General features: G+C 36.5%; 1 protein-coding gene across 1 annotated transcript in view; it reads right to left on the reverse strand.

The window, feature by feature from the left end:
• The window catches only part of BBX (BBX high mobility group box domain containing), a 106,724-nt gene that overhangs the window by 47,645 nt on the left and 31,356 nt on the right, over positions 1-27,723 (reverse strand). Inside the window, exon 3 of the mRNA XM_029285484.1 lies at positions 10,942-11,005. Within this exon, the coding sequence (XP_029141317.1) occupies positions 10,942-11,005 (64 nt within the window). The remainder of the gene's footprint in view (positions 1-10,941; positions 11,006-27,723) is intronic.

Here is a 27,723-nt window from a genome sequence, read left to right on the forward strand (position 1 = left end):
GTCTGAGCCATCAGGGATGTAGACGGTCTCAAAGTTAGAGGCAAGATTTTTCTCAGAACCATATTAGCAATAAGTTTAAGCAGTTCAGTAAAAACAAGTAATACGCAGATTCAAAGTAAGAAAAATTTCAAACCGGAAATCACTTTCACTTCTTGCTGAAAAGTATCAATCCAACGCCATTTTAGTTTCACTTTTCCTCCTTCCTCCACACATACGGGGAGAAACTTGTTATAAAAGTTAAAGTAGAGTCCAAAATAAAAAGCAAGCTTCCAATGTTGGTTCGTCTGCTTACAAGTAAACTCACAAGTTAACTTCAAGTTGCAGCGGTGGCGGCGGCTTCTTGCTTCGCCGAAGCGAAGGCGTCCTGGATCGCGGAGAATCCTCGGGGCTCCGGAGGAGTTCTCGCCTACATCGTCCATATAGGACGACTCGGGAACTCAACTCCTACCCCGGGCAGCTCACCGATCCCCCTATGCCCAGGGGAAAGGTATCAAGCCGTTTGACAGCAGATGCTGGCTGTCAAACCGGCTTTTACGCAAAACAGGCGGGAGGCAGCAAACAGCTGCGACCAGCGAAATCGCCTGCCACCGGAAGTCTCCTACATAGCATAATTCTAATCAGGAATCAATAGTTTCCAGAGTCCAAGTTTTTCTCTCTTCCAAATGGTATAGCAGAATTTAACAAAAAATTTAGGTAGCAAATTCCAATATAAAATGCAGTGAGGGCCAAATATATATATTTAAAAGTCTTATGTGGAAAGAAGCTGTGTGAAATTTAGTGATTCTGTGTATTTGTATGTACAGACTTAACTTTGGACACACCCTGACCCCCAACATATGTGCCAGGTGCTATGCTACTGATCATCACAGGGAAATGTTTATCCTCTCTAAAAGAAACCAAATGATCTCAGTCAGGGTCTCTTTGTGCAACAATATGTAGGCTTCTAGTAAAAAGTAGCACACTTAAACTAGAGACCTTTTTATCTCTTTATAGCTACACATTCCATTAATTCATTGTTCTAATCATATAAATATGACTTATTCATAAAATTCAGCTGTAATCAACAGACCATGAATGTGTAAAGCAAGGTAAAATAAACTACATTATGGTTTAACTGCTATGTCTAAATTCAACATTCAACAAAACTTTCAGTGTTACTTTTCAGTATTTCTGACCAATTAATATATTTAAAGGTAACAAATTAAGCACTTGGTGGAGNTCTCGCCTACATCGTCCATATAGGACGACTCGGGAACTCAACTCCTACCCCGGGCAGCTCACCGATCCCCTTATGCCCAGGGGAAAGGTATCAAGCCGTTTGACAGCAGATGCTGGCTGTCAAACCGGCTTTTACGCAAAACAGGCGGGAGGCAGCAAACAGCTGCGACCAGCGAAATCGCCTGCCACCGGAAGTCCAGAGAACAGTTAAAATTTTAATTGGGATTGTAGCTCTAGCATAACTAGGTTATGCAATTTATCTTATGAAATGTAAAAAAAGAAAAATGCTCATTTACTTGGTACCAATTATTGACCAGACAGTTAATCAATTCTGTTTCACAGCAGACATCTAGTAATGAGCATTTCTAACTTTTACAGAATTAATGGTCTAATAGGGAACATGCTGTGAGCAAATGGTAGTTTGCCAGCAGAGAAGAACAATAAATTGAGTTACTATAAGTAACTAACAGAAAAGCAAAACTGTCCCTTGATTTTTTTTTTCTGAGTATCATGTCTTCTTTCTATTTTAAGACTGTTATTTCATTCTTTTCACAGTTTAAAATCAGAAGGGTAATGTGTTTATTTAGTTTTGTAACTGGTATTTTAAAAAGGAACCAATATTTTAAAGAGATATTCCAAAATCCCCTTCGCTGGATCCTATTAATAAAAGAGGTGGAATTGTTTTGGCAAAGTGAAAAGGAAATAGCTAATTAATTGTTTGGGAATGTGTATTTAATTTTTATCACACTAAATAAGTAAGGATGTTGAAAAGAAACTTCCAGTTCTAGTTCAAATAATTGCCAGGCTCATATATAACTATCATAAAGGAACTAAACATCTAAATTTCAAGAAAACAAGTTATTTTAGAAGGTCAGGGAATGCTGAGAGATGTCCATTTCTGGAATATACTAACTGATACCATTAAGAACTATAACACTTAATCAAGGCAGACAAATAATAAATCCAAAACCCAAGCAACTAACAGTTATATCAAAAGAATACTGATCAAGGCCCAACTAAAGAAAAACTAAAGAAAATCAAACAAAGGAAGATATATTTATAAATGCTTTAAATTGTATTTAAATTGTATATAAATAAACTATTTATAGTTTATTGTCTTGTTGAGAGTACAGGAATGGTTTATATTCTGGTAGATTTATATTGTCTGTGGCAAAGGTTTAAATTTGAGATAGGTTAATGGACACCTGCACTAAACAGAAGGAAAAAAACCAGAGTGGAGTTCCTCATTTTATATTTTACCTATTCTCTAATCACCATTGGTAATAAACTGATATAGAAAACAACTTGATTAACCAATCCAGAATCTTGACTAGAAGAATAAAATTGCAAGTATTTCTTCTTCCGTAATATATCAAAGTAATAGTCACACAATTCATTTCATCATTAGCACGCTATACTTGAATTCAGGCAATCTCCAGAAGAAAGTGGAGGATGGGGGGCTTGGCGTGCTATGGTCCATGGGGTTGCAAAGAGTCGGACACAACTTTGCAACTGAACAACAACAAAAACTTCGTTAAACAGTCATTTGTAAATCAAATAATTTTAAAAGGCCCTTATTATCCAGACTATACCTATTGTTTTCTTTTTTTGTAGCAACTGTTAGATCTCTCAGGAAACACTCAATAAACATGAGAGCGATATTAATAGCTAGTCTTTTCAGGGCATTATGTGATATAGTATTCTTAGAACATATTGTTTTTCTGCCTATTTGTTCTTTTATGATTAGCGCTGTGATTTGATTTTTCATTATGTGATTCTATTGATAACTTAGTTCTGGTACCTAATCATATTTCCAGAGTCAGGTTGCCCGTTTATTTTTTTAACTCATTCCAAAAGCTCTTAGAATATCTACACTTTGTTTTTATCCTTGACATAGTTCAAACCTGAATGCCCAGTAGATTATCTGAAACATAATACCCACAATGTATGATGTGGATTTATAAACTAATTTTAGATTATATATTTATTGATCGTATAAAAAAGCTACCACTGTGGGATAATACCATCTTTTGGTACTCATCACCTTTCCTAATGCTTCCATTTCTTAGCATTTAATACATCTCTTAATTTCCTTATAACCTGAAGGCAGATTATTACAAAAAGCTTTATTTTTTCCTGTTGTTTCTCTTTTGCAAACTCTTTTTCCTTCAGACTGAATGCAAATTAAGATAAATGCATAATTAGAGTCTTTCCATCTATGCTCCTGCATTTCCTCAATGCAAACACAAACTGCTGCTCTTTTGGACATTGCTGGAAAAGGCCTTATTCTAAAATGTATAGAGCTCTAATCTTCTACATAATTAAGTGCTGGACCTCAATGCCCTCTACTACAGGGTTTATAAATGACCAGATACAGATATTTACATTTTTGGCGATGAGTTAACATACTTTTGTTGAAAGAGCTCAGGTGATGCATATATTAAAAAGTAACTATGGAAAAAAAATACTTTAAAAAATGCTACTTCTATTATTTGATATTACTGTACCAATAGATAAAAAAATAAAACTTTTTACTTTTTGTTTTGCCTCCATGAAACAAATCATTCTAGATAACTCAAATTAGTTACAGAAAAGAAATGCTGAAAAATACTAAGCAGTATTTTAAAAGCAGACATTTCTCTTTTTTTAGTCATTTAAATTTGTTTTCTTAATAGCTAGTAAGGACTACAGTAAAACAGTGCCAATTATATTGTATGAGAATTAGGTGCCATCTAGTGGTGATTTTACATTTTATACTCTTAAAAAACTGACAAATTTGTGGATATTTAATTAGCATAATTATATAATTTTGTTTCAAAATAAAAAATGCACCACAAAATGTAACACTCCTGTTCAATATTTACTTACAGGGTAATGGGTACATTTCCCATGCTAATCATTTTCAGTTTTTCTTTTTCTTTTATGCCCAGCAATGTCAGCATTTTTCCATCCTATAATATCCTCATGGACTATTGTTGAAATTATTAAAAAATTCCCTAACTCTTGCGTCTGGGTGATGGTTACTATACATATGCAACAAAGCCTATGCCTTAACAGTAAAAACAAATAAACAAAATAGGTGGTACTTTGCTCAATAGTAGCAACTGTAAGAGGGATCTCGGAGTCCTAGTAGACAATCACTTAAATATGAGCCAGCAGTGTGCTGCAGCTGCCAAAAAAAGCCAACACAGTGCTAGGCTGCATTAACAGAGGGATAGAATCAAGATCACATGAAGTATTAATACTACTTTACAATGCCTTGGTAAGGCCACACTTGGAATACTGCATCCAGTTTTGGTCACCATAATGTAAAAAAGATGTTGAGACTCTAGAAAGAGTACAAAGAGCAACAAAGATGATCAGGGGACTGGAGGCTAAAACATATAAGAAATGGTTGCTGGAATTGGGTAAGTCTAGTGTCTAATGAAGAGAAGGACGAGGGGTGACATGATAGCAGTGTTCCAATATCTCAGGGGCTGCCACAAAGAGAGAGTCAAGCTATCCAAAGCAACAGGACAAGAAGCAACAGATGGAAACTAACCAAAGAGAGAAGCTACCTAGAACTAAGGATAAATTTTCTGATAGTTAGAACAATTAATCAGTGGAACAACCTGCCTCCAGAAGCTGTGAATGCTCCAACACTGGAAGTTTTTAAGAAGAGACTGGACAGCCATTTGTCTGAATTGATATAGTGTTTCCTGCTTGAGCAGAGGGTTGGACTAGATGACCTCCAAGATCCCTTCCAACATTATTGTTGTTGTTGTTATTATAAAATATAAAATGATTAGGAAAAAATACATGTCAGCCAAGAATCTTATGCAAGCATACATTTCTTTGCTATTCATCAAAGTTACCTGTTTGTAGCTGTTTCAAGAACTGAATTTAAATTAATGAACTGGTTCATTAAAGCATTAAAACATTTTTCTATCTCGCACCTGAATCTGAAAAAAAGAGGATTTAATTAATAGCAGATAAGTGCTATGCTCACTCATGTAATGTTTGAAATGTGTCTTCCTAGTCTTTTCCAAAGTGTGCACTTTGATGTTTATGAGTCATCAAGTCAGTTTGCAATTTTAGCAACCACAGAGAGAGTTTTTAAAGGAGGATATGTCCTCAATCTGGTCCATCAGGTTTTCCATTAGGTGCACCTATCACTGCTGCAATTGAGTCCAAATAAATTCCTGCTCATCATCTTCTTTTCTTTCCTCTTACCTTTCCCATTCATCATTGTAGACTTCTCCAGAGAGTAAAGTCATTGTATAATGTGTCTGAAGCAGGATAAATTAAACCTGATCACTTGTGCTTCAAGTGAGAACTCTAGGTTGATTTTTTTTAATGAAGCGTTTGTATTTTTTTTCTTGGCTATTCATGGCAATCTCAAGGAGTCTTCTCCAAAACTCAAAGTTCAAAAGCTTCAATACTCATCCCAACTGCTTTCTCAAAAGGTCAACTTTCATGTACATAGAATGTCACAAGGAAACTATTGCCTACACCATTCTAATCTTTGTAGGTTTAGACACATCCAGGCATCTGAACAAATTTTCCAAGGCCTTCATGGCTATTCTACTAAGTGCAAGTCTGCAGTTTATTTCTTGATTGCCAACTGTTTTCTGCTGATAGTTGATTCTAAAAAAAGGCTCTCTATCATTCAATATCTTCATGTCAATTCTAAGAGCAGTTGTATCATTTGTAATCAGTTTAATATACTTTATTTTTAATTTCAATTCCATTTTAACTATATTTGTTAACTTTCTTACTAGAGTATGTATTTACATTTCTTTTTTAAATTTTAAAACCATACTCATTTTCTTCAAATCCAGTTTCCTTTATTATATATTCTTCATAAATGTTCAATAAATAAGGGGAAAATATGCAGCCTTATTTCACTCCTAAAGTGAGCACTGACCTTGTAAATTCATTCCCATGCATGATTATTTTCTAGGATATTGCCAATTAATTTAGCATTTTTTAAAAATTGGACAGAATGGTTAGTATCTTAAATTGCCTCAAATCAGTGGTGGGATTCATCTGGTTCGCACCACTTCGGCAGAACCAGTAGCTAATTTTTTGTTGCCCAGGCTCAGAATGGACTTCCGGAAGTGGCATACACACAAAGAACCGGTTGTTCACATATTTGAATCCCACCACTGCCTCAAATGACACACATTTTTTTTAAAGTCTAGAATCCTAACATATGTACATAAAAGTAAACTCTTGTCAATTAATAGGAGGTCCTTCAGAACACTGTTGGACTGAATTATACATATTTTAGTTGTATTAGTTGTAAGCTCCAAAAATCTACTTAAAAATAAAGATTGAATCAATTTTATCTAATTCTAAATAGTACACATATACTATATACATACACACTTGAATCTAGCACTTCAGTTGACAATATTAGTGATGATCTTTGGTAAGATCAGAATTCCTAAGCTAAAGCTGCAGAATTTGGCTTTTGAAATGATTATATTTATTTGACTTAAATTTCTCAAGATTGAGAGATTATTTCTCATAGTTCAACTGAGTCTTATTTCTACCATCTAAGATTTATTTAAAGCACTTAAACAAAAATAGTAAGGAAATGATAAGTTTAATTAAACTAATTCAGTTTGGGCACTGCCCAACTTTGGACAGCTCTGGCTGGCTCACAATGTAACAACAACAAAAATACAATATGAATAATTATTGACAAAATAAAGAATAAGAAAATAAGAACCAAAAAAAGGGGGGGAAAAGGAAGAGAATAAGATGATGGTGTGGCAATAATACCAAAAAGCACACCATATAAGGAAGGATCCCACCCTAGCCTAAAGAACAGACAGGTCTTTAAAACCTTCCAGAATGCCAGGGTGGGAGGTACACAGATTTTCAGAGGAACTTCATTCCAAAGACAGAACGTATGACAGAGAATGCCTGAAAGATAATGCTTTTGAATTGAAGAGACATGACACTCATCAACCCTGCCACCTCACACTGATGGACAGACACCATTGGAGATAGGTGGTCCCTCAAATAACCAAGCTCCATGATATGCAAAGATTTATAAGTCATATACAGCACTTTGAATCACACCTGAAAGCAAAGTGACAGCCAGTGCAACTCTCAGAGCAAAGGTACCACATGGCCAAGCTATGCCCACCACTGCCCATTCAGAAGCAATGTTGTGTTCGGACCAATGGAACCTTCCAAGTAGTCTTCGATGTTAGTCCAGTGCAGAGCTCATTACTTTAGTTGAACCATGACTGACTAGGGAATAAGTGACTGTCTGAAGAGCCTCCCAATCTAGGAAAGACCACAACTTGTGCATGAGATGAAGTTGTGCAAAGCACCCACAGCTGCTACCTGTTCATAAAGCCTAATACATTTATTTAAAAATAAATGTATTTCTAAATTGTTTTTACTGAAATAAACACATTTAAGTTGGCACTTCAATTAAGACAGCCTGTTGATTTCCAGATACCATAAATTACTGTACAATTTCTAACATTCACAAGGTCAGCAATCACCTAATTGGTTAGGATGATAATTATACCTCAACATATTTGGAAGACTCAAGGGTGACTAAATGTCACGGAATCAAGAAAGACTAAATACATAGCACTCCATCCTCTTCCTATTTTCCTCACAAAAGGCCTACGAGATGAGTTGTGAGTATCTGGCCAAAGTCAGCCAGTGCCAGCTTTCATACCTAACACAGAACTACAACTCACGGTCTTCTGATTTTTAGGTCAACACCTTAACAACTATGCATATATATGTTTGTGTGTGACCCTAAATAGAGAAATCTCATACAAATTGAAAGGAGAAAATTATGTATGCTAAAATTTATTATGAAGATTATTAATCTCTAAAACAGAGATTGAAAACTTGAAATGCCAAATTACCTGGTTTGCCAGAGTTTGACACTTTTAAGTAGAAAATGTTAAAAATTGTAATGCACTTAGTTTGAAAATAAAAATAAAGAATATTTCAGATCCTACCTCCTCCAATACCTACTGTATAAAGGGAATATTTAAATACTGTCATTACTCACCCTACAATACATCATTTCCCATTTACAAATGTTAATATATGCAAGGTTATCGAAAAGATCTCCCAGACTTGCTCTATATCAATATTAAAATCTTATCATGCTAGAAATTTCACAATATCAATAAAACCACAAACCCAGAAACACACACACATATACACACAAGCACACGTATGTGTGTCAATTGTTAAATAGATGAGTTTGCAAAAATATTTTTTATTGTTCCACATGCCATGTATTATGATTTATAATCTAATACATAGGCTTGTGATATTTCTACTTTGTTCTCTAATTTTATTTACTTGTATTTTAATAGTTGCAGAACAGTAAATAAATAAATAAATAAATGAACAGTATCAAACCAATTTATTTTCATAGACTCCAAATCTTAAGAAAAGAGAGCCAAAATAATATCAGTATTTAAAAAAAAGATCCATGAAGGTGCATATCCATCAGATAATTTCACAGCAACAGCAGAAGTTTGATATTAATAATAAGTCTTGATAATATGCTATTAAATTATTCAAGTGAATTTTTCTGTTAACCAGAAATGATAACCTAATAATAGTAACAATAGGGCCAGAAAGACTGAGCACTGTGAAAGAAAGCTAGGAACAGTTGATATCCACCCACATGATTGTCCCCAAAAACATTTTGATCGGCAAATATTTGAATTCTATACTGGGGCAAAACTAAGAACAACAAATCACATTTTAGGATCAAAACAAATCTAAACAAAAATCCCTAACGCTTTAAGGTTAAAGATTTAATGTATTCTAAAAAGCATGGACAGTAAATTAAGTGATGATGTTATTGCCTGTGTCCACTACAATGCAGTATGGTTCTGCATAAATCCGGACTGTGATTTATAAACCATGATTCATGATTTAGTATGATGTGTGAACATCTCTCTTTGGTTTAATAATTTTATAATTACAATATATAACTGCTTAGCACAATGTATGAGCCTATCCACTTCACATTTTTACATATTGTGTCTATTTACAACTGTAATGCATAAGAGGTGCTCAGTGGCTTAAAGGTGCTGAAAGTGGTCTTTGTTCTGGTGGTTCAAGTCCTAAAATTGTGTGGTGGAATGAGCTCCCTTTATTTGCTTCTAGCCAACCTATAAGTTTTCTCACTTTGGTGAGAAAATAATGACATTTTGTGCGGTAATATGAATAGGGTTGCCAGGTCTGCTTCCAAAAAATAGCGGACAAGCGGGGGGGGGGGTTAAGTAGTAAAAAAAAGTAGACTGTACAGCTTTAGATTACGTACCCTTTCATCATAAAGCTTTTGAATAAAAAAAATGTCCACTATTTTGTGAAAAAAAATAGTGAACATAATGTGAAAAAAGTGGACTGTCCACTCAAATAGTGGACACCTGGCAACCCTAAATATGAATCCAGTCGTTGCCAGACCTTCCCTAATGCAACGTCCAAGTGTGAGATGACATCAGTGGAGGGAGAAGCTCTGGCTCACTGCTGCAGAATGCCATTGAACCTGAGTGTAGAGCTAGTCTGCCCCCTATGGTGCACTCTAAATAGAGCACAAATATGAACAAAATGGACTAGCAATTTTCGGCAGTAAAACAACTACTCTGTACTAACACTGTAGTTTCCTGGCATCTCCATACACAAATACACTCCATACACATCCAACATCTCCATATACCAAATAAATGTAATACATAGAATACATAGTAAGTTAGTAAGTAGAAAATCAGTATAAAATTAATAAGTTAATAAGCGGTTGTTTCCTTAGAGGATCTGATATAGACCTGTCAGTCAATTTCCCTTGTATTATTAAATAATAGCCATAAATACATTAAATAGACCACTCAGAAATAGCTTGTCAAGTCATGAAGATAAGTCATAAAGATATACTTCACCAAACAAGTGTTAGTTTATTCTTCATTCTGTAGCATTCTCATTCAAATACTGTTCTGCTCACCATGATGTTTTTATTCAAGTACACATATAGTCATCAAACATGACTAAAAGTATGTAAGATGTCCTCAACAGGAATATGCAATCAAAAGATTACAGCATTTCCTTTGTATTGGAGAGCATCTTACAGATGTCTTCAAAAATCCTTTAGTATAAATGAAGTTTACCAGCTATGTTTAACTCAATAGAAAGCAAATTTAACATTTATCTTTGTTAGCTTAAAACAGTGCTCCCTAAACCTGAGTAAATTACCCCAAATTAGATAAAAATGTTTTTTGTTTTGGGTAAAAACACGCAAATAGAACAGAACAGAATAATAACTTTATTGTCACTTTAAATGTACATTAATCAATATACATTAAAAATGAGATTTCGTTGCATACAGCTCTCAAAGGGTAACCACCTCCAATATATACTGCATAAACATGACCAAAAAAACAAAATACAAAAAAAAAACCCATTATTCAGTCACAACAGGATATTTAAATTGACTTAAAAAGTTTTACCTACAGTGGGTAAAAAAACATTTTCTGATATGCAGTTTTGGGTAATGAAGGAAAAGGTTTGAGATATTTGAGTTGTCCCTATCAGATACCCTATTTCATTTTCCCCCAAAAGCTTAGTTTTAAGCAATGTACAAACAAATAGATGAAGTTGCATAAAAACACATGAGGCAATATACAGTATGCTTACTTTGTAGCAAGTAAATATGTTGACTTTATATAACAGAACTTCATAATTTACCTTCCACTCATCCAGAACAGCAATGAACAGTAGTATCTGTGAAGGATTCCATGTGCTAAAGGGACTGAAGAGAGATCTCCAGTAAGCAAATGTACATTATTAGACCACAATTTATTTTGGGGCCATCATGGATAACCTCCTATAAATATCAATTCACAAGTAAATCCTAGTGATCCAATGGGTTGATTCCCATGTAAGAAGTAATAAGATATTACTTCAATCTGTTGAATTTTTTATCACATTCAACAGTTGAACATAACGTAAGTCAGTTTTGTAATTATGCATGCTTGTAAATATATATTAGAAAACAATAACCTTTAATCTGAAATTTTATTTATTATGTGAAAAAATGGTAAATTATAGTATATGTATCTTATAACAGTATTCATAAAATGATATAGGTCAGGGCTTGTCAACCGGTGGTACGCGTGCCACTTGTGGCACGCGACCACCTGGCTGGTGATACGCGGCGTTGCCTTCCTCCCCCCGCTCCTTCCCACACCTCACTTGTTTGTGGAAAATATGCTGCTTGGCGGCAGCCTGCATGAACTTTACCGAATGTGCCCTGCAGGAGGCGTGTGAAGAGCGCAGGCGCAGAGCAAGGCCCCGCCCTCCCCAGGGACTCATTTCAGAGTTACACCGCAAAAGTTTTTCTCGCGCAGAGGAGAGAAGAAAAACAATTGCGGAACACTCGGGAATCCCTTGCAAGGCACCAGGTACCTTGGTGCTTATTTCCTAATGCCTCCCCCCGTGTTTTCTGCTCCACCCCGAATTCGCCTCCCTTCCACTCTCCTTTCGCCTTAATACACTCTCCTATGGCCTTAATACAGCCCTCAGTCTGTCTCACTTTCAGCACCCCCTAAAATTCTTCATTCCAGAGTTCGGCTGGCAGGATGCAGGTAACCCCTCCCCCCTGTCCTGCCGCCTCCCACGGCACCGCGCCGCTCCGCGTCGCCTGCCTCCGTGTCTCAAGCCTCCGTGGCACAGAACTGCTTATGCTTGAGCGGAAGACTTTTTCTTTTACAGATAGGGTGGGTGGGCCTGACATTCGCGGGCAGGCAGGACCCCGCCCACCGAGCCACCACCTCCCCATCGCCCTCCACACCAGCCGACTCCGTCGCTAGACCTCCCAGCTGACGGGCGCAGGAGTTCAGTGCTGCGGGGCCTCCCCTTCGCCCTCCGCACCGGCCAAAGCGTTGCCTGACATTCCAGCTGACGGGCGCAGATCCGGGAGTCGCCAGCTGACGGGTGCAGGAGGTAGGCGCCGCGGCAGCCTCCCAGCCACTTGCTTCTTCGGCTGGAGCAGTTGCAAGGGCTTGCATGGTCCCCAAGGGCCGCTGACGCACTCCCCGCTGCCGGCGACCATACACGCCCTTGCAACTGCTCCAGCCGAAGAAGTAGGCGGCTGGGAGGCCGCTGCGGCACCTACCTCCTGCGCCTATCAGCTGGCAACCCCCGGACCTGCGCACATCAGCTGGAACATCAGGCAATGCTTTGGCCGGTGTGGATGGCAAAGGGGAGGCCGCCGCAGCGCCGAACTCCTGCGCTCGTCAGCTGGCGACCCCCGGACCTGCGCCCGTCAGCTGGGAGGTCTGCCGACGGAGCCAGCTGGCGTGGAGGGCGATGGGGAAGCGGCAGCTCGGCAGGTGGGGTCCTGCCTGCCCGCGAATGTCGGGTCCACCCGCCCCATCTGTAAAAGAAAAAGTCTTCCGTCCAAGTATAACCTTTAAGGATTTTAAGGATCTTTGAGAGGGAGCGAGAAATAGAGAGAGGGAGAGAAAGAGGGAAAGAGAAATAGAGAGAGGGAGAGAAAGAGGAGAGGGAGAAAGGGAGAGAGAAAGAGGGAGACAGAGGGAGAGAGAGAGAAAGAAGGAGGAAAAGGGAGAGAGAAAGGGAGACAGGGAGAGAGAAAAAGAAAGGGAGAAAGGGAGAGAAAGAGAGAGGGAGGGAGAAAGAAAGAGAGGGAAAGAGAAAGGGAGAGAGAAAGAAAGAGAGGGAGAGAGAGAAAGAAAGAAAGGAGAGAGACTAAATTAGTAACATGGCTGTTCAGTGAATCTGGTTTCCCCACTAACTTTGCTTGTCACAAGGTTGCAAAAGGTGATCACATGACCCTGGAATAATGTGACCATCATAAATAAGAATCGGTTGCCAAGCATCCGAATGTAAATCACATGACCCTGGGGATGCTGCAGTGGTCATAAGTGTGAAAAATGGTCATAAGTCACTTTTTCCAGTGCCATTGTAACTTTGAACAGTCACCAAGCAAACTGTTGTAAGTTGAGGACTACCTGTACTTTATCACTTTTTTCCTTTTTTTTGTCATCAAGCTTTTGACACCTTGCTGGGTGACTGGTGGTACTCGAATGTTGCCATATTCTAAAAGTGGTACAATCGGTGAAAAGGTTGAAAAGCCCTGATATAGGTAGTCACAACTCTCTGATAGGAAACATTAACAGATAAGAAGAAAGAAATTACACATTGAATTAATATTTAACTATATTTTTTAAATTTTGCTTTTGCTAATAGAAAGTAGAATACAAAAATTTGTACAACAATACAAAAATCACAGCCCTGTTCACATCTACAGATCCAGAATTAGCCAAAGAATCCATGACTGCATTGTTTCACAGTACACTTGACTTAATTGAATACAAGATCAAAACATCCAGGATTATGGATCTCACAAACCTCTACTTAACTACATATTTGCAATTTGATGGCCAAATTTACCAGCAAATTAAAGGGACACCTATGGGATCAGGACTTATAGCGGAAGTTGTCATGCAAAATCTAGATACCATAGCACTTCCACAAATACAACCAGAAATATGGATCAGATATGTAGACGACACCTTCACCATAATAAAAAAGGACCAATTAGACAATACCCACAGAACCGTTAACAACATTTTTAAAGGAATCCAGTTTACTAGAGAACTTCCGGTTTTGCGCGGTAACGACCAGTCACGGGCTTGCGGATTCTGCACACCCCCGTGGCTAATTTTGCCCTCCCTAGGGACCCTAAATGGATCTAAGTCGCCCTGCAGAGGCAACGAAGAAAGAAAGGTGCTCCAGCAATTCTGGAATAGTGGCGGCTGTTCCGTTTGACTTGGGAAAAGCCTTCTAACCCAACAGGAGAAAGGGTGGCCATATTGCATCGACCAGCCCAAGCTACTACCAACCGAAGTCCAAAAGCACTAACCAGCACAACTGTGAACAGCGTGCTTGAAACTGGGTGAGAAATTCAATCTTCTCTTTTCTATTTTACATTTAAAAGATCCCCAAGAAGCAAAATACCTCCAAAGGGGAAGGAGGAGGATTTCCGCCCCACCCTTATACTAACAGAAGCGGCAAATTAATCTTTTTATGGAGGATCAAAATATATGGAATTGAAATAAATATAAAACCTGAAATTTAAAACTTAAATCTGGATAAATCTAAAATTGTTTGAATGCTTAAGACTCTGATTCTAAAGATAATTGTTCATTTTGGAAATTGAAAAACAAAAAGCTATTGATACCGAGTGGCAGATGAAGACTATGACAGCTATGACTTTAATATAAAACTTGGCAAAACCTGGGAAAAGCTAATCTGTGTTTGTGACTTTCAAAGTTTTAACAACAAAGAACAGCTGTGACAAAAACAGAAAGACAATAATCTGGGCTGTAGACAAAGAGAAAATTATAAATTTCAGAAAAAAAATCTTTTTTGAACTATTTGGATTACAAATATCTATTTAATTGGGACTCTAAAGCTATTTGCAGATAAAATAAAGGAAGAGAAAAACTCAAAATTCTTGGCCATCATGGATCAGAGACATGTAAAAAGAATATATCAAGACAACATAAATACACAGGAGGAGATATATAGTATACTGCAACTAATTCAAACAATATAAAAAAGTTGAAATGACTTAGATAAAGGAAATGTTTTAGATACTTAAATGTGATTGAATTTAAGAAAATTATAATGGATAAAAATGTTTTGAATAAGAGTTAAAGGACTAGATGACTAGATGTATTAAATGGAATGTTTAAAGATTAAAAATATTTTTAATTATGGTTAAAAAGAACAAGAAATTTGGGAAATAAATATATATCAGCTTAGGAGGGATATATTTTAAGTAGCATGTTATTTTTATGTTTCTTTACTCTTGCTCTCCTTTCTTTTTCTCTCTCATTGTTTTATCTATTCCTTAAGAAATGTAAAAGTGTGAGATGATTCATATGGAAAAATAGAGTTAATTTTTTAAATGTAATTAATTTTTGAGAAAATCTTAACCAGTAAGAATACCTAGAATTTGGTGGGAGAAAAAACTAAAATAAGGACTGTAACAGGATCTATGATAAGGCAACCAGAACGAAGAAATAAGAAATCAGAACACCCAGCAACCCCAGAAGAAAAAACAGGAGTCATCTACAACATATAATGTAAGAACTGCAACAACCACTATGTAGGACAAACAGGCAGAAGACTGACAGAACACATCCATGAACACCAACTGGCAGTCAAAAGGCATGACAAAAAATTCTTTAATTTCACAACATATAGACAGATTTAACCATAGTTTTGATTGGGAAAATGTGACATTCCTAAACCAGGCCAAATCCAAAAATGCCAGGGAATTTCTAGAAGCTTGGCATTCTGACAAATCAGCCATCAATTGTCACATAGACATTAGCAACACCTATAGACTACAGTATGCAAAAGAGACAATCAACCAGCCCCAAAGAGAAAAAGATTCCAGCACCTCTCCACCAGTTATCAGCACTCAGGTCAGCATAGCTTAGCTCCAAGGTCAATTTCAGACCAACAATCAAGTAAGCAATACCCCAAACAAGAAACTGCCAAAGAGCCATTAGTAAACAGCCCAACCAAAGAATCCCTAAGACTTCCCCCACCTACACAGACAGACAAGACACCAAAATATAAACTGACAACAAAGAGTGCTCCTTACTAGCACTGATGATGTTACCTAGTTTGGGTAATGCAAAGTCTGCAAGAAAACAAACAAGCTCAGAGAGCACCAAGGACCCCTTCATACAAAAATGTATTTGCTTGTTTATTGAACCCTGATATATTGGGACAACTTATTTCAGAATTCCCGGTGAGCATGACTGATTGATATGCTGTTGGCTGATAGTTCTGAGAAACTCAATCTACCTGGTTGGTACCAATTTGCAAAAGGCTATGCTAATATTATAAATATATATATTTGGTTTGATTTAGCAATTTATATAATCTGCCTCATGTAGACTATAGCAATTTTATACTGAGGTTATCACCATGAGTCTTTTATCTATTGCTGTCTGAAGAAATCTATTTAGCTAAAACATACAGGAATCCTCACTACTTTGCACATTGTGATCTAGAATATTTCAAGTTCAAGGTTCTAGAACACTGCCTTACTTGTTTGGAGGGGAAAGTAATGCTTCCTGTTTAAATGCACATCAAAACTTTGATAGTTTCCCCCCTTATAACTACTACATTTCACAATTCACCTTTGGTATAGTGATTAAAGTAGCAGGTTAGAAACCAGGAGACCTGGAGTTCTAGTCCAGCCTTAAGCACAAAGCCAAATGGATGACTGTGGGCTAGTCATTCTCTCTCAGCCCTAGAAAGCAGGCAATGGCAAACCACTTCTGAAATCTTGCCAAGCAAAATTGCATGGACATGTCTAGGCAGTCTCTAAGAGTTGGATTCAGTTGAAGTGAAGAAAATCAAATATCATACCCATGCATAACTTGTATCTACTAATTTTCAAAACAGATTTCTGTTAGTAATTATGATGTAAAACAGACATTACTCAGTAAGTTTAAATCTTTTTGCAGACATCAGTATCAGTATTTTTTGCTGACATCAATATCAATAACAATTTACATAAATGTTTTTATAGCAAGGGGGAAAATTAAACATAAATTGTTGCAAGATGTCAAAGAGAGAGATAAGGTTAGGATTATATTATTTAAAATTGTATTTTGCTGCTGTTTGGTATAGATAAAAGACTGGATCACTTTGAAAAATAGGAGGTTACTGGATGGGAAAGGATATGGTTTGAGATTTGGGTGGCATGACAAATCTAAGGTTAATAGAGATTTTCATGCCATACTGAAGGTTGGAATAGATATAAACTGAGATTGACTTCCAAAATTACTCTATGATTGTCATCCCAATAAACTTTTCAGAGGAAAAATGATATCTACACAAACCTGGTTGACTTAAGCAGATTTATTAATTTTTTCAAGGAGACTTTAAATCAGGGAACAACTGGAAAAGGAGGGTTTTAATTGTCAATTGTTTGTTTACGTTCAGCTGTTAGAATGATGTAACTGAGATAAGAACTTTGGTTTTACAAATAAGAAAACTGAATGTGAACTGGATTTGTATACTAATGATGAACATCATGTTGCCAAGATGTATAAACATTTATTGAATATATAAGATCAGTAAGTTAAAGATTTTATGACTAAATGGGTAAATTTTATGCATAAAATATAATGCTAAATCAGTGGGAGATTATATGGAAGGAATTGAAATTCACTTTGAGTTATAATTTAAAGAGAATTTTTATAAGATAATTATGTTGATATTTAACACTTGATAGATTATCAAAGAAGTATAATTGGAATATTAAACATATGTTAGAAATGTAACCTCTCTGAAGGCACTTTTTATCACCTTTGTCGACTAATAGTTATTGGGATCAGATTTGGTGGCTAATAGTTATTGGGATCAAATATGTATCATTGAATTGGAGGTTTTTCTTTTAGGTTTGATGGGTAAGCAGATGGGAAAAAATATGGGACTTTGTTTTTTATATAAGATAATATAACAACCATGCCAGGATTGAGCCAGTCAACTCTTCCCCATCTAGAATCCTTAGTTTCCAGACATTCAGATATTATTAATAATTTTTATAAATAAATCTACTCACAAAGCTAACACCTCATTGAAATTTAAACCTTTCTGTAGTTTCAGTGAATGAATTAATCTCTTAATACTGTTATCAGTGACTTGCATGGGTATCATTCTCTACCTCCTGCTAGTTTTCATTTTAATTAAGAATTATACCAGTCATTAGAGCATCATCATTCCATGCTGGAATGGATACATGACTTCCAGTCACTTGGACATCTTCAACTACTGGAATCATTTGCAGGTGTCTAACCTTCACTTATTAGTCAGTTTTAGATGAGGAAATTTAGTATCACTACCTATTTAGTTTTATATTAATTAACATTACAATCAAATATGTTGAATTGCATGATGAATTTCAACAAAAGAAGTATAGAGTCACCTTACATATGGGAGATGTTGAAATAAGTGAAGGAAGTAAGAATTAACACTATTTAAAACTCAATAGGGTATACAATGTAGTTGAAAGAAATGCTTTACAAGCTGTGAATAGAACAATGTCTCTATCACAATAAAACAGTAATGTTCTTTGGGACAGTAGACAGTCCTTGTCTGAGATGGTATAGGTTCTCCTGCTTGAGCGGGGGGTTGGACTAGAAGACCTCCAAGGTCCCTTCCAGTTCTATTCCATTCTATTCTATTCTATTCTATTCTATTCTATTTCTATTCCATTCCATTCCACTTAAACATGGCTGCTTTGAAGGTTATTCCTATTTTGTAAAGGCAATATTTCTGGAGAGATTACCAATGAAACAATTATGCAAGCACAAACACAAATACACAGCCAGCAACAGTCTCTAAAGCAGCTTTACCACCCTTCTGAATTTGATGACAACTTTAATGCTTCAAGATGTAGTGCATAGTTCATATGAACAAAAACTGTGAAGTGCTTCTTTTTAATGCTTTGCAAATCCTTACTAATTAATTCCCTCTTGGATTGCCACATTGTTTTTTCTTTCTCAATTAGTAATATTGTTAACAAATATTTGGATGGATTACCAATAAATGTAATAATGAATATTTGAAAGCACCACATTTTCCAATTTAAAATGATTGAATTGCAAAGACCTTCTGAAAAGAATTATTAGGTGCCATCAAGTCAGTGTTGACTTTTAGCGACTACCTAAATTTTCTCCATGATGATCTGTCCCTAATTTGGTCTTTCAATGTTGCCTCCACTGATTCTGTAACAAGGAGAATTTAGCTTGCTAGTAAAGGTTTCTCTTACATTACTAAATAGCCCCTAAGCAGCAAAGAACAAAAATATATTACAATTCAACAAGAAATCTTACTTTAAAATGTACAAATAAAAAAGCCTTTTTCAAGAGCAGTCACACAATTTTCTATTACTTTCAGATTTCCAGTCTACTAGTGTAACTGTTGAATTTCTGAATATCTTTGTATGTGTATTTAAAATGTTACCTAATCTAGACTGAAGGTTTTATAAAACACATTCCAGGATTATTCTTTAAAGAGAAGTTTCTTTATGAAAAGGATAACTGACTGAACTAACAACAACAGTAATAACAATATAGTTGCTGGTGATTATGTGCCATCAAGTTGGTGCTGACTCTTAGTGACCACAGAGGATTTCCCAGAATGATCCAGGAGCCCAATATAGTCTTCTAAAATACACTCATTGCCACTGTAATTGATTTCATCCACCTTGTTGCTGGTTGTCCTTTTGTTTCAGTCCACTTTTTCCAGCATTAGATCCTTCTCCAAAGAGCTAAGTCTTTGTATTAGTTCATCCAAAGAGCTAAGTCTTTGTATTAGTTCATAGTAGGACAATTTGAGCCTGGTCATTTGTGCCTTAGATGAAAATTCTGGGTTGATTTGCATGATGATCCATTTGTTTGTTTTCTTGGCTGCTCATGGTATTGTCAGGAATTGTAGAGAGCACAATAAATAGTTTTAAGGACAGCAGGAAGATCTGCTATTAAGGCAACGATTAAATAAGCAGGACTTGAGCTTGACAATGAATATAGCTTGAAAAAGTCTCAGACAAGCACCTTCCTAGTTCACAGAAAGACAAAATAAAAGAGAGGGGAAGCACATTCAGACCTGCAAGATTCTGCCATTACAGCTTTTAAAATAAAAATAGACTTCTCATTCTGGTCTATCTTTTAGGGTTAGCAGCAATCTTTTCCAACAGCAATACTCAATAACCTCCCTATCTAACTTCAAAGTCCCAACTTTCTTTTTCATAGAGTATCATTGTTAGCATTATTTTGATCTTTATAGGTATAGATGCATCCAGGCATCTGGATTTCTTTTCCAAGGCCTTCATGATTACTACTACCACTTGACTTTCAATGGATTTTAATACTACTTATAGTGTTATTTTAAGAGGCACTGATTGCTTCCTGATGGCGCCTTAAGGCTCAGCAGACTTTTCTGGCACTGCATGCAAGGGAACAGTTATACAGCATTTCTTTACATGTGAGGAAATTTTAAATTCTGCTAGCCTTGACAGCAAAGCACAGAACAGAAAGGCAGATCAACCAATCAGTATGCAGGATGCATACCTCTGCACAACGCATAGTTGGGATTTGGGAGGTGTTTGAACTGGCCCGTCTGCAGCCCTCTGCAATTTCCACTTACCCATCAACCCTTCTGCAGCATAGGTATGTGGGCAATTTTAAATCAGCCTTTAGTCAATTCTCATTTGGACTACTGCAATGCACTGTAGCTGGGTTGCTCCTGAAGATCACTCAAAAGCTGCAACTAGTTCACAATACAGCAGTTCATGACATGTCTCATTTTAGGACTTGTGACACTATTACTTCAAAAGTGCACTATTATTTGGTTCCCAAGTTCAATTCAAGGAGTTAGCAACTTTTAGTGCCCTTTATGAATCAGAACATTGTCTGCTCTCAACTGTTTCTGCCTACTCAGTTAGATCATGAAGAGTTGGCTCCTTCTGCTCTTAAATCATTATCATTTGCAAATGTAACCCAACTTCTCTAGAACAGCATCCCCCTAGAGATTTCACACTATTAGGATCAAGAAATCTATTAAAATCCTAACAGTCTTGTCAATATATTGTAGAAATGTAAGAATTAGTTGGTGTCTGTAATGATCAATTTAAATAAATAAGAAATAAATAATCTGCAATTTTAATTCCTACTTGTTGACTTAAGAAGGGCTATTATATAAGCTACTGCTGTAACATACTATATGCAGAAACTGATCTGGTTAATAAAATATGCACTTTTTGGTTATATTTTATACTTAAAATATACTTATTCTTCTGATCTTGTCAGGTACTCTAGGCACGCAATTCAATTTCCTGAGAGTAAGTTCCACTCATCTAGATGAAATTTATTTCTGTGTTGATATGCAGAGAACTGCAATGCCTTACTTTTTTGAGCAGGACAGATTTACTTCTAACTTCTATTCACATTTCATATAACACTACATCACTATTTTCATGTGTATCCCCCCCCCCAAAAAAAAGCTGTGTATGCATAGGAAGTGAATCTGATAAGAAATGGGAGGAAGATGACAGTAAATTAAAGAGAATATATTTGCAACTACAGAGGAAAATGGAAATCTGAGAACAGGGACATATGCTTCTGTGCTTGAACTTATAAGCAAACACAGCTATACATTATGTCTTTAATTATAGACTTAAGTTGGGTGCTGTATGCACAACATCATGCTTACAGAATATCCATTTATCAATTAGACTGAAAACACTCTAAACATATGCTTTGATTAAACAAAACTCAGATTATTACAAATAATCTCAGGTAGAATAATAATATAGAACCTGGAATAATTATGTAAGATAGCATTTCTCCAGGCAACAAAACAAAGTCATTTTAATCAAAGTTGTCTGCCACAATAGAATTCTCTCTCCAAACAGTGACATATAGTTTGCAGGTGATCTCTCTTTTTGTGTACAGTGATGTTATTTTATCTACATGTAGTTTTCAGCAAAAGAGAACAAGAGACCTCTGGTGGCCTAACGTAATATTGGTGCCTACAAATATTCTCTTATTTTATAAAATTGGATATTTTTTTGCATTTCTATTGATGTATCTGAAGCACAAAAATTCTTTGTGCTTCATACTGAGAAGCATATTCCCTGATATCATATTCATATTCCCTAATTTGGGAAGAGTAAAATCTATTAAGTAAACGAATACATAGCATAGCTTATCAAAACCTTAATGTGCTGGCAGTTTTTCTATAATCTGCAGACTAACAAAGTGACTCTTTTGAAATATTTTCCCTTTTTGAAAACTAAGGCAATATATATTAATACAAAATGTTCCTCCCAAATAAGTAGTAAATAAAATAAACGTAGGAAATAAAAATAAAGGAAAAACTAAATATAATTTCCAACACTATTCAGTATCTTTTTACCAACTTTGATGTTACCATGTCCATATCCAAATGTATACATTGTTTTACTCACTCCTTGGGATTTCATCAACCTCACCTATCCAAACCTTTTTCAGTCTCCCCTTTTCTTTCAGTTGATGCACTTTTTCTTTATATATTTGTTTTCCAGTTTTAATCTTGTTCATTTTCTTTATCTGACCAAACCACTTCAACTGACTTCTTTCATACCAGTTATTCACTTTGAATTCAATCAGCATACATTCACCAGCCATTCATTCTTGATCCTACAGTATTTATTTTACTACATATGCTTTTTAATCAACTAATTTCAACTGCAATCATCTTTTTTTAATTCTGACAAAATGAATATTCGTATCAGTATAATGAAGTAGAAAGTAGATTTTCCTACTTTCAAATTCATGTAATGGTACATAAATATCTACTACAGGACTATTTGAATGTCCATCAGTTTTTTGATGCCATAGCTGAGCCATGTGCTGATCAGTAGGGACAGTCTTTCTGTGATTAGGAATGCTGCTCCTGAAATATTCATCTATGAGAATCTATATGTGAAAGTAGGATATAAGAGATAAACTAGAGAACCTGCTGTTATTTTGGCTACTCAATAGGATCTTTTCTGGGCTCCTAGTACTTACAGTAAAGAACCACTTCTAGGAGACTTCAACCACCACGACTTGGGGATGAGATCTGATAAGTCCCAGAGGTTTATGGCATTCTTGGCATATTTAAGGTAATAACTTGCATAAACATATTATGTGGCTATCATCAGACCTTTTGTTAGCCTCAAGCATAGCAATAGAAGATGAAGAGGACTTCTATCACCCTTTTGTTGTAGTCAAATCATGCCTGATCCAGATTAAGTCTACAACCCCATCCACTGTACATAGCCCTTCACTCTGCAAAAGTTAGTGCCACCCACTAACAGTGAATGGGGTTGCAGACTTAAGCACACAGTCCTCTTTGACTCCAGCCAGCAATGTATCTATAGTGAACCTATCAACTTTTTAAAAATGTTCTTGATGCAAAATTCTATAATTCTGATTATAACCTTATGACAAGCAAGATAATTAGGATATCTCTTGCTTTGTTTTTTTTAATCATAAAAGCTTTAAAAGGGAGTAGTGTAAGTTTATCAATAACAAGAGAAATCAGACATTAAAATGGTTGCTAAAGCTATGGAAATAATTATTTCAAACATGGACCATTAGTTTCTGACTAGCTTTCATAAAATACAGAAAAGTGATTTCAGCAATACACAGAAGAATGTGGTGGAGCAAGCAAAAAATGAGCAGAGAAAGAATGAAGACACTTATAGACTATACTTAGCTGCTAAATTGAAGAATACTGCATTACTGACATACCAGTAGCATTGCTAACATAAACAATAATAACCAAGTCATTCTTTCACGTGGCAATGAATATTTAGTGGCCATTAAAGTATACATTATTAGACAACTGGCACATCCGCCAAACTGAATCACTAAAGATGTTATACTGAAACCAGGTATGTAGATTTTCCATTGCATTTGTAAACTAAAGTCCTAGAAGAACAAACTAAAGTCCTAGAAGAACAATCATTACAAAATTGAAGATACTAAAAATGCATCATTTTTTGTGGCAGAGAGATTCTTATATGTTTTTGGAATATTGTAGCAAGTGCTAGATAAATTGATAAAAAGAAAAAAAACTTGAAAATGAAAAGTCCTATGCCATGGATCCCATCTTCAAATTATTAAAGCAACCATGGATTATGTATTTTTCAGTCTCCTCCAGCTGTTTTATAAGTTGTTTCCAATGAGGGCCTAAAAGCACATATTTACCTAAGTCATGTAGTAAATGGGAATACCATAAAAATGCAGAACAATGCAAAATCAGTCTAGTCCTTATCTTTCAGAATTCTGTGTGAATATGTGCACAGTTCTAACTTCCTACCTTAAATTCAGCCCAATAAAGCCTCTTTGCATTATTTTCCTATTTCCTATACATTATCTTTGGTATTATTAACAAATTATATAGACACAAGCAGTGGTGGGATTCAGCCAGTTCTCATCAGTTCGGTAGAAACGGTAGCTAATTTTTTGTTGACTTCGGCGAACCGGCTGAAGCCCTAGTCCTTTTTCACAAGGCCTAGAATGGACTGCTGGAAGTGCATGGACGCCATTTCCGGAAGTTGATTCAGAGCTCGGAGGCCTGGGGGAGGCCTCCCAGGCCCAGAACGGCCCACCGGAAGTGCATGGATACCACTTCTGGAAGTCTGTTCTGAGCCTTGGAGGCCCAGGGGAGGCCTCCCAGGCCTAGAATGGACTGCCAGGAGGGCGTGGACGCCACTTCTGGTAGTTCGTTCTGAGCCTCGGAGGTCTGTGGGAGGTCTCCCAGGCCCAGAATGGCCCACCTGAAGTGTGTGGATGCCACTTCCGGAAGTCCGTTCTAAGCCTCACCCAGGCCCAGAACAGATTCCAGAAGCGCTGTCCATGCAGAGAACCGGTTGTTCAGGTATTTGAATCCCACCACTGTACACAAGTACATATATAAATCCATAGCCATGTTAAGAGTAATGATCATATAAAGATTAGTTGCCATGTACATAGATATCAATATTTAAAAAGATTCTTTACTATCCACATAAAACAACGGGAAGACCATTTTTCTGAGTTTTACAATTTTCCTTCAAAAACATTTTTTAAAATAGATATAATGACTGGATACACACTTTATGATTGTATAGCTTATTTATGATTGAACTCTAGTCAACTCAATTTTTACCTGAGTAAAAATAAGCAGATTTAATCAATCTGTCCACTACACAGTTTGTCTTCCCTTTATGTTCCCAGAGGGTTATCCATAGAGTTGTATCCTAATTAAGAATGCCTAGTACTAAATAAGTCAGAATATTTTTTTACTGTAGCAAAATGAATATGAGAGAGACAAAATTCTAAAATTTGTATGTAACTGAAGTTATTCTATTAGGCCACAAAGCAACATGGACAAGTAATACTAAATGAAATCAATTTCTGGAAAATGAGCCCATGCTGAATACAGCATGCTTCTTTCTGACAAATCTAACTGGTACAAATGAAGAAAATAAATATTCACTATATCATAATTTTGCCCTAAATTTTCTGCAGATAATTCTGGGAATATAAAGTTTTAATACAACAGCAATCAATGATAAAGCTGGAACTCTAGTATTTCTATCATTTGAGTTCTTTTTAAAAACACATTTACTTTCGTTTCAGAATCTGTGCTTTCAGATTTACTTTTGTTAGTTATGTGTTTATGATTTACTAATGCCATCCAGAAAAGTGCATATCACTGAGATTACTTAGTGGAAAAACAGATCATTCCTCTGAAAGCCTTTATAACTGCAGGGCAAATTTGAGAAAACCTATGAAATTCTGTGCTGCAGTTGGTTTTATTATGTATACAACCTATGCACTTCATTTAGTAGATATGAATGACTGTCCAAATCACTTACAGAAAATGTGCATCGTTCTAATAATTCTGATCCTGGATTAAATAATATACCTATTTGTAAGTGTCATCAAGGTAGGTCCAATACTGGCAAATGTATGGACAAGTGCTCACAATTTCAATCTGATCATTAGAACAAATCCTTATTTCTTCCAAAGATACCCTTATAATAATCTTGATCCTACCCTACAGTTAGGCTTATAGCTAGAGAAGAAACTTTACTGCATATTAAAAAGCAGCAAAAAATATAACGAGTCTTTTAACATCTTTTTCAACTAACACATTTTATTAAAAGGCATGAGATTTCATGTGTTGTAGGTAAAAGGTAGCAACTAAGGCAGTTGATCTCACTCAGTAAATATACTGCTCTTTAAATATGGATGGATATATATTATGTGTGTAAGAATATACATGTACATGCATATAATGCACAGATTTCTTAAAAAACCTTATTCTATGTGTTTTAAAAGTTAGAGCCAGTTCGCTTTAGTAGTTAAGGCACTAGGCTAGAAATCAGGAGATTGTGACTTTTAGGCATGAAAGCCTGCTTGGTGACCTTGGGCCAATCACTCTCTCAGTCCAATTCATCTCACAGGATTGTTTTGTGGAGAAAAAAGGAGGAGGAAAGAGTATTAAATATGCTCACTACTTTGAATTGTTTATAAAAATGATAAAGGCAGAATATTAAATAAATAAATACTGTTATTTTATTTATTTATTTATTTATTTATTATTTCAATTTGTATCCCGCCCTTCTCCCGAAGGACTCAGGGCGGCTCACAACATTATTCTAAAAACAAAGACAACCCACAAACCCCACCGGATAAAACCAAATTAAGACCAATATTTTAGAGTTGTGATTATTAAAATTTCTAAGAAACCCAATTTAAAATCCTCCCTAGGCCAGGCCCGCTTGTNGCGCTTTAAAGGTGGTAACTAACACCTTAAAGCGCACCCGGAAGGCCACTGGCAACCAGTGCAGCTCGCGCAGCAGCGGTGTCACATGGGAGCGACGAGTCCCTCCCAACACCGCCCGCGCGGCCGCATTCTGGACCAGTTGAAGCCTCCGGGTGCTCCTCAAAGGGAGCCCCATATAGAGAGCATTGCAGTAGTCCAGACGGGAGGTGACGAGAGCATGATGGACTGTGCGCAAAGCGTCCCGGTCCAGAAAAGGCCGCAACTGGTGGATCAGGCGAACCTGATAAAACGCCCCCCTGGTCACGGCCGACAGATGGTCTTCCAATGCCAGCCGCGAATCCAGGAGGACTCCCAAGTTGTGCGCCCTCTCCGAGGGGGCCAAGATTTCGCCCCCTATAGTCAGCGATGGCGTCAGCTGACTATGCCGAGGCGCTGGCAACCACAGCCACTCGGTCTTGGAAGGGTTGAGCCTGAGTCTGTTCCTCCCCATCCAGACCCGTACGGCCTCCAGGCAACGGGCCATCACGTCAAGGGTTAGCTCTACTGGACACTTTAGTTAATCATTAAAATCATGTCTTCTTTATTCTAAGAATGAAAACTTATAGTATTATTGTAAGATTTCAGATGAAACTTCTGCCTGTGGCTCAATGGCTTTGGTAACCACTATTTTTCCCCATTAACCTGAGTTATGAGATCAAGAATGCTATGCATCGACTTTATAATACTTTTGTGCAACCTTTGGGTAGTGGACCACATATCTTTATCTTCCCAAAGAGTTATCATTATTGCACAACTACAAATGATATAGGAATTAACTGAAGAGCTGTCGGGGGAGGTGCCGTTTCTAAAAAAGGAAAAAAAGAGAAGCCCAGTAATTATCAATTACTGATTACTGATCTCTAGATATATGTTAGACCAGGTAATAAATAGGCTAGTATATGTACACTGAAGAGAATTACTAATGAACTTTGACAAGGTAACTATTCCAGTAGGCAAAGGAAATATTGTGAATATAATTCACCTTGATTTCAGCAAATCTTCCGACTAAAATTCCATACAACATTCTCACTGATGAGCTATTAAGTTGTATGGTACCACAAATGG

Source organism: Protobothrops mucrosquamatus, unplaced genomic scaffold (genome assembly GCF_001527695.2).
Source record: "Protobothrops mucrosquamatus isolate PMUCROS unplaced genomic scaffold, P.Mucros_1.0 scaffold1759, whole genome shotgun sequence".
Lineage (NCBI taxonomy): Eukaryota > Metazoa > Chordata > Lepidosauria > Squamata > Viperidae > Protobothrops > Protobothrops mucrosquamatus.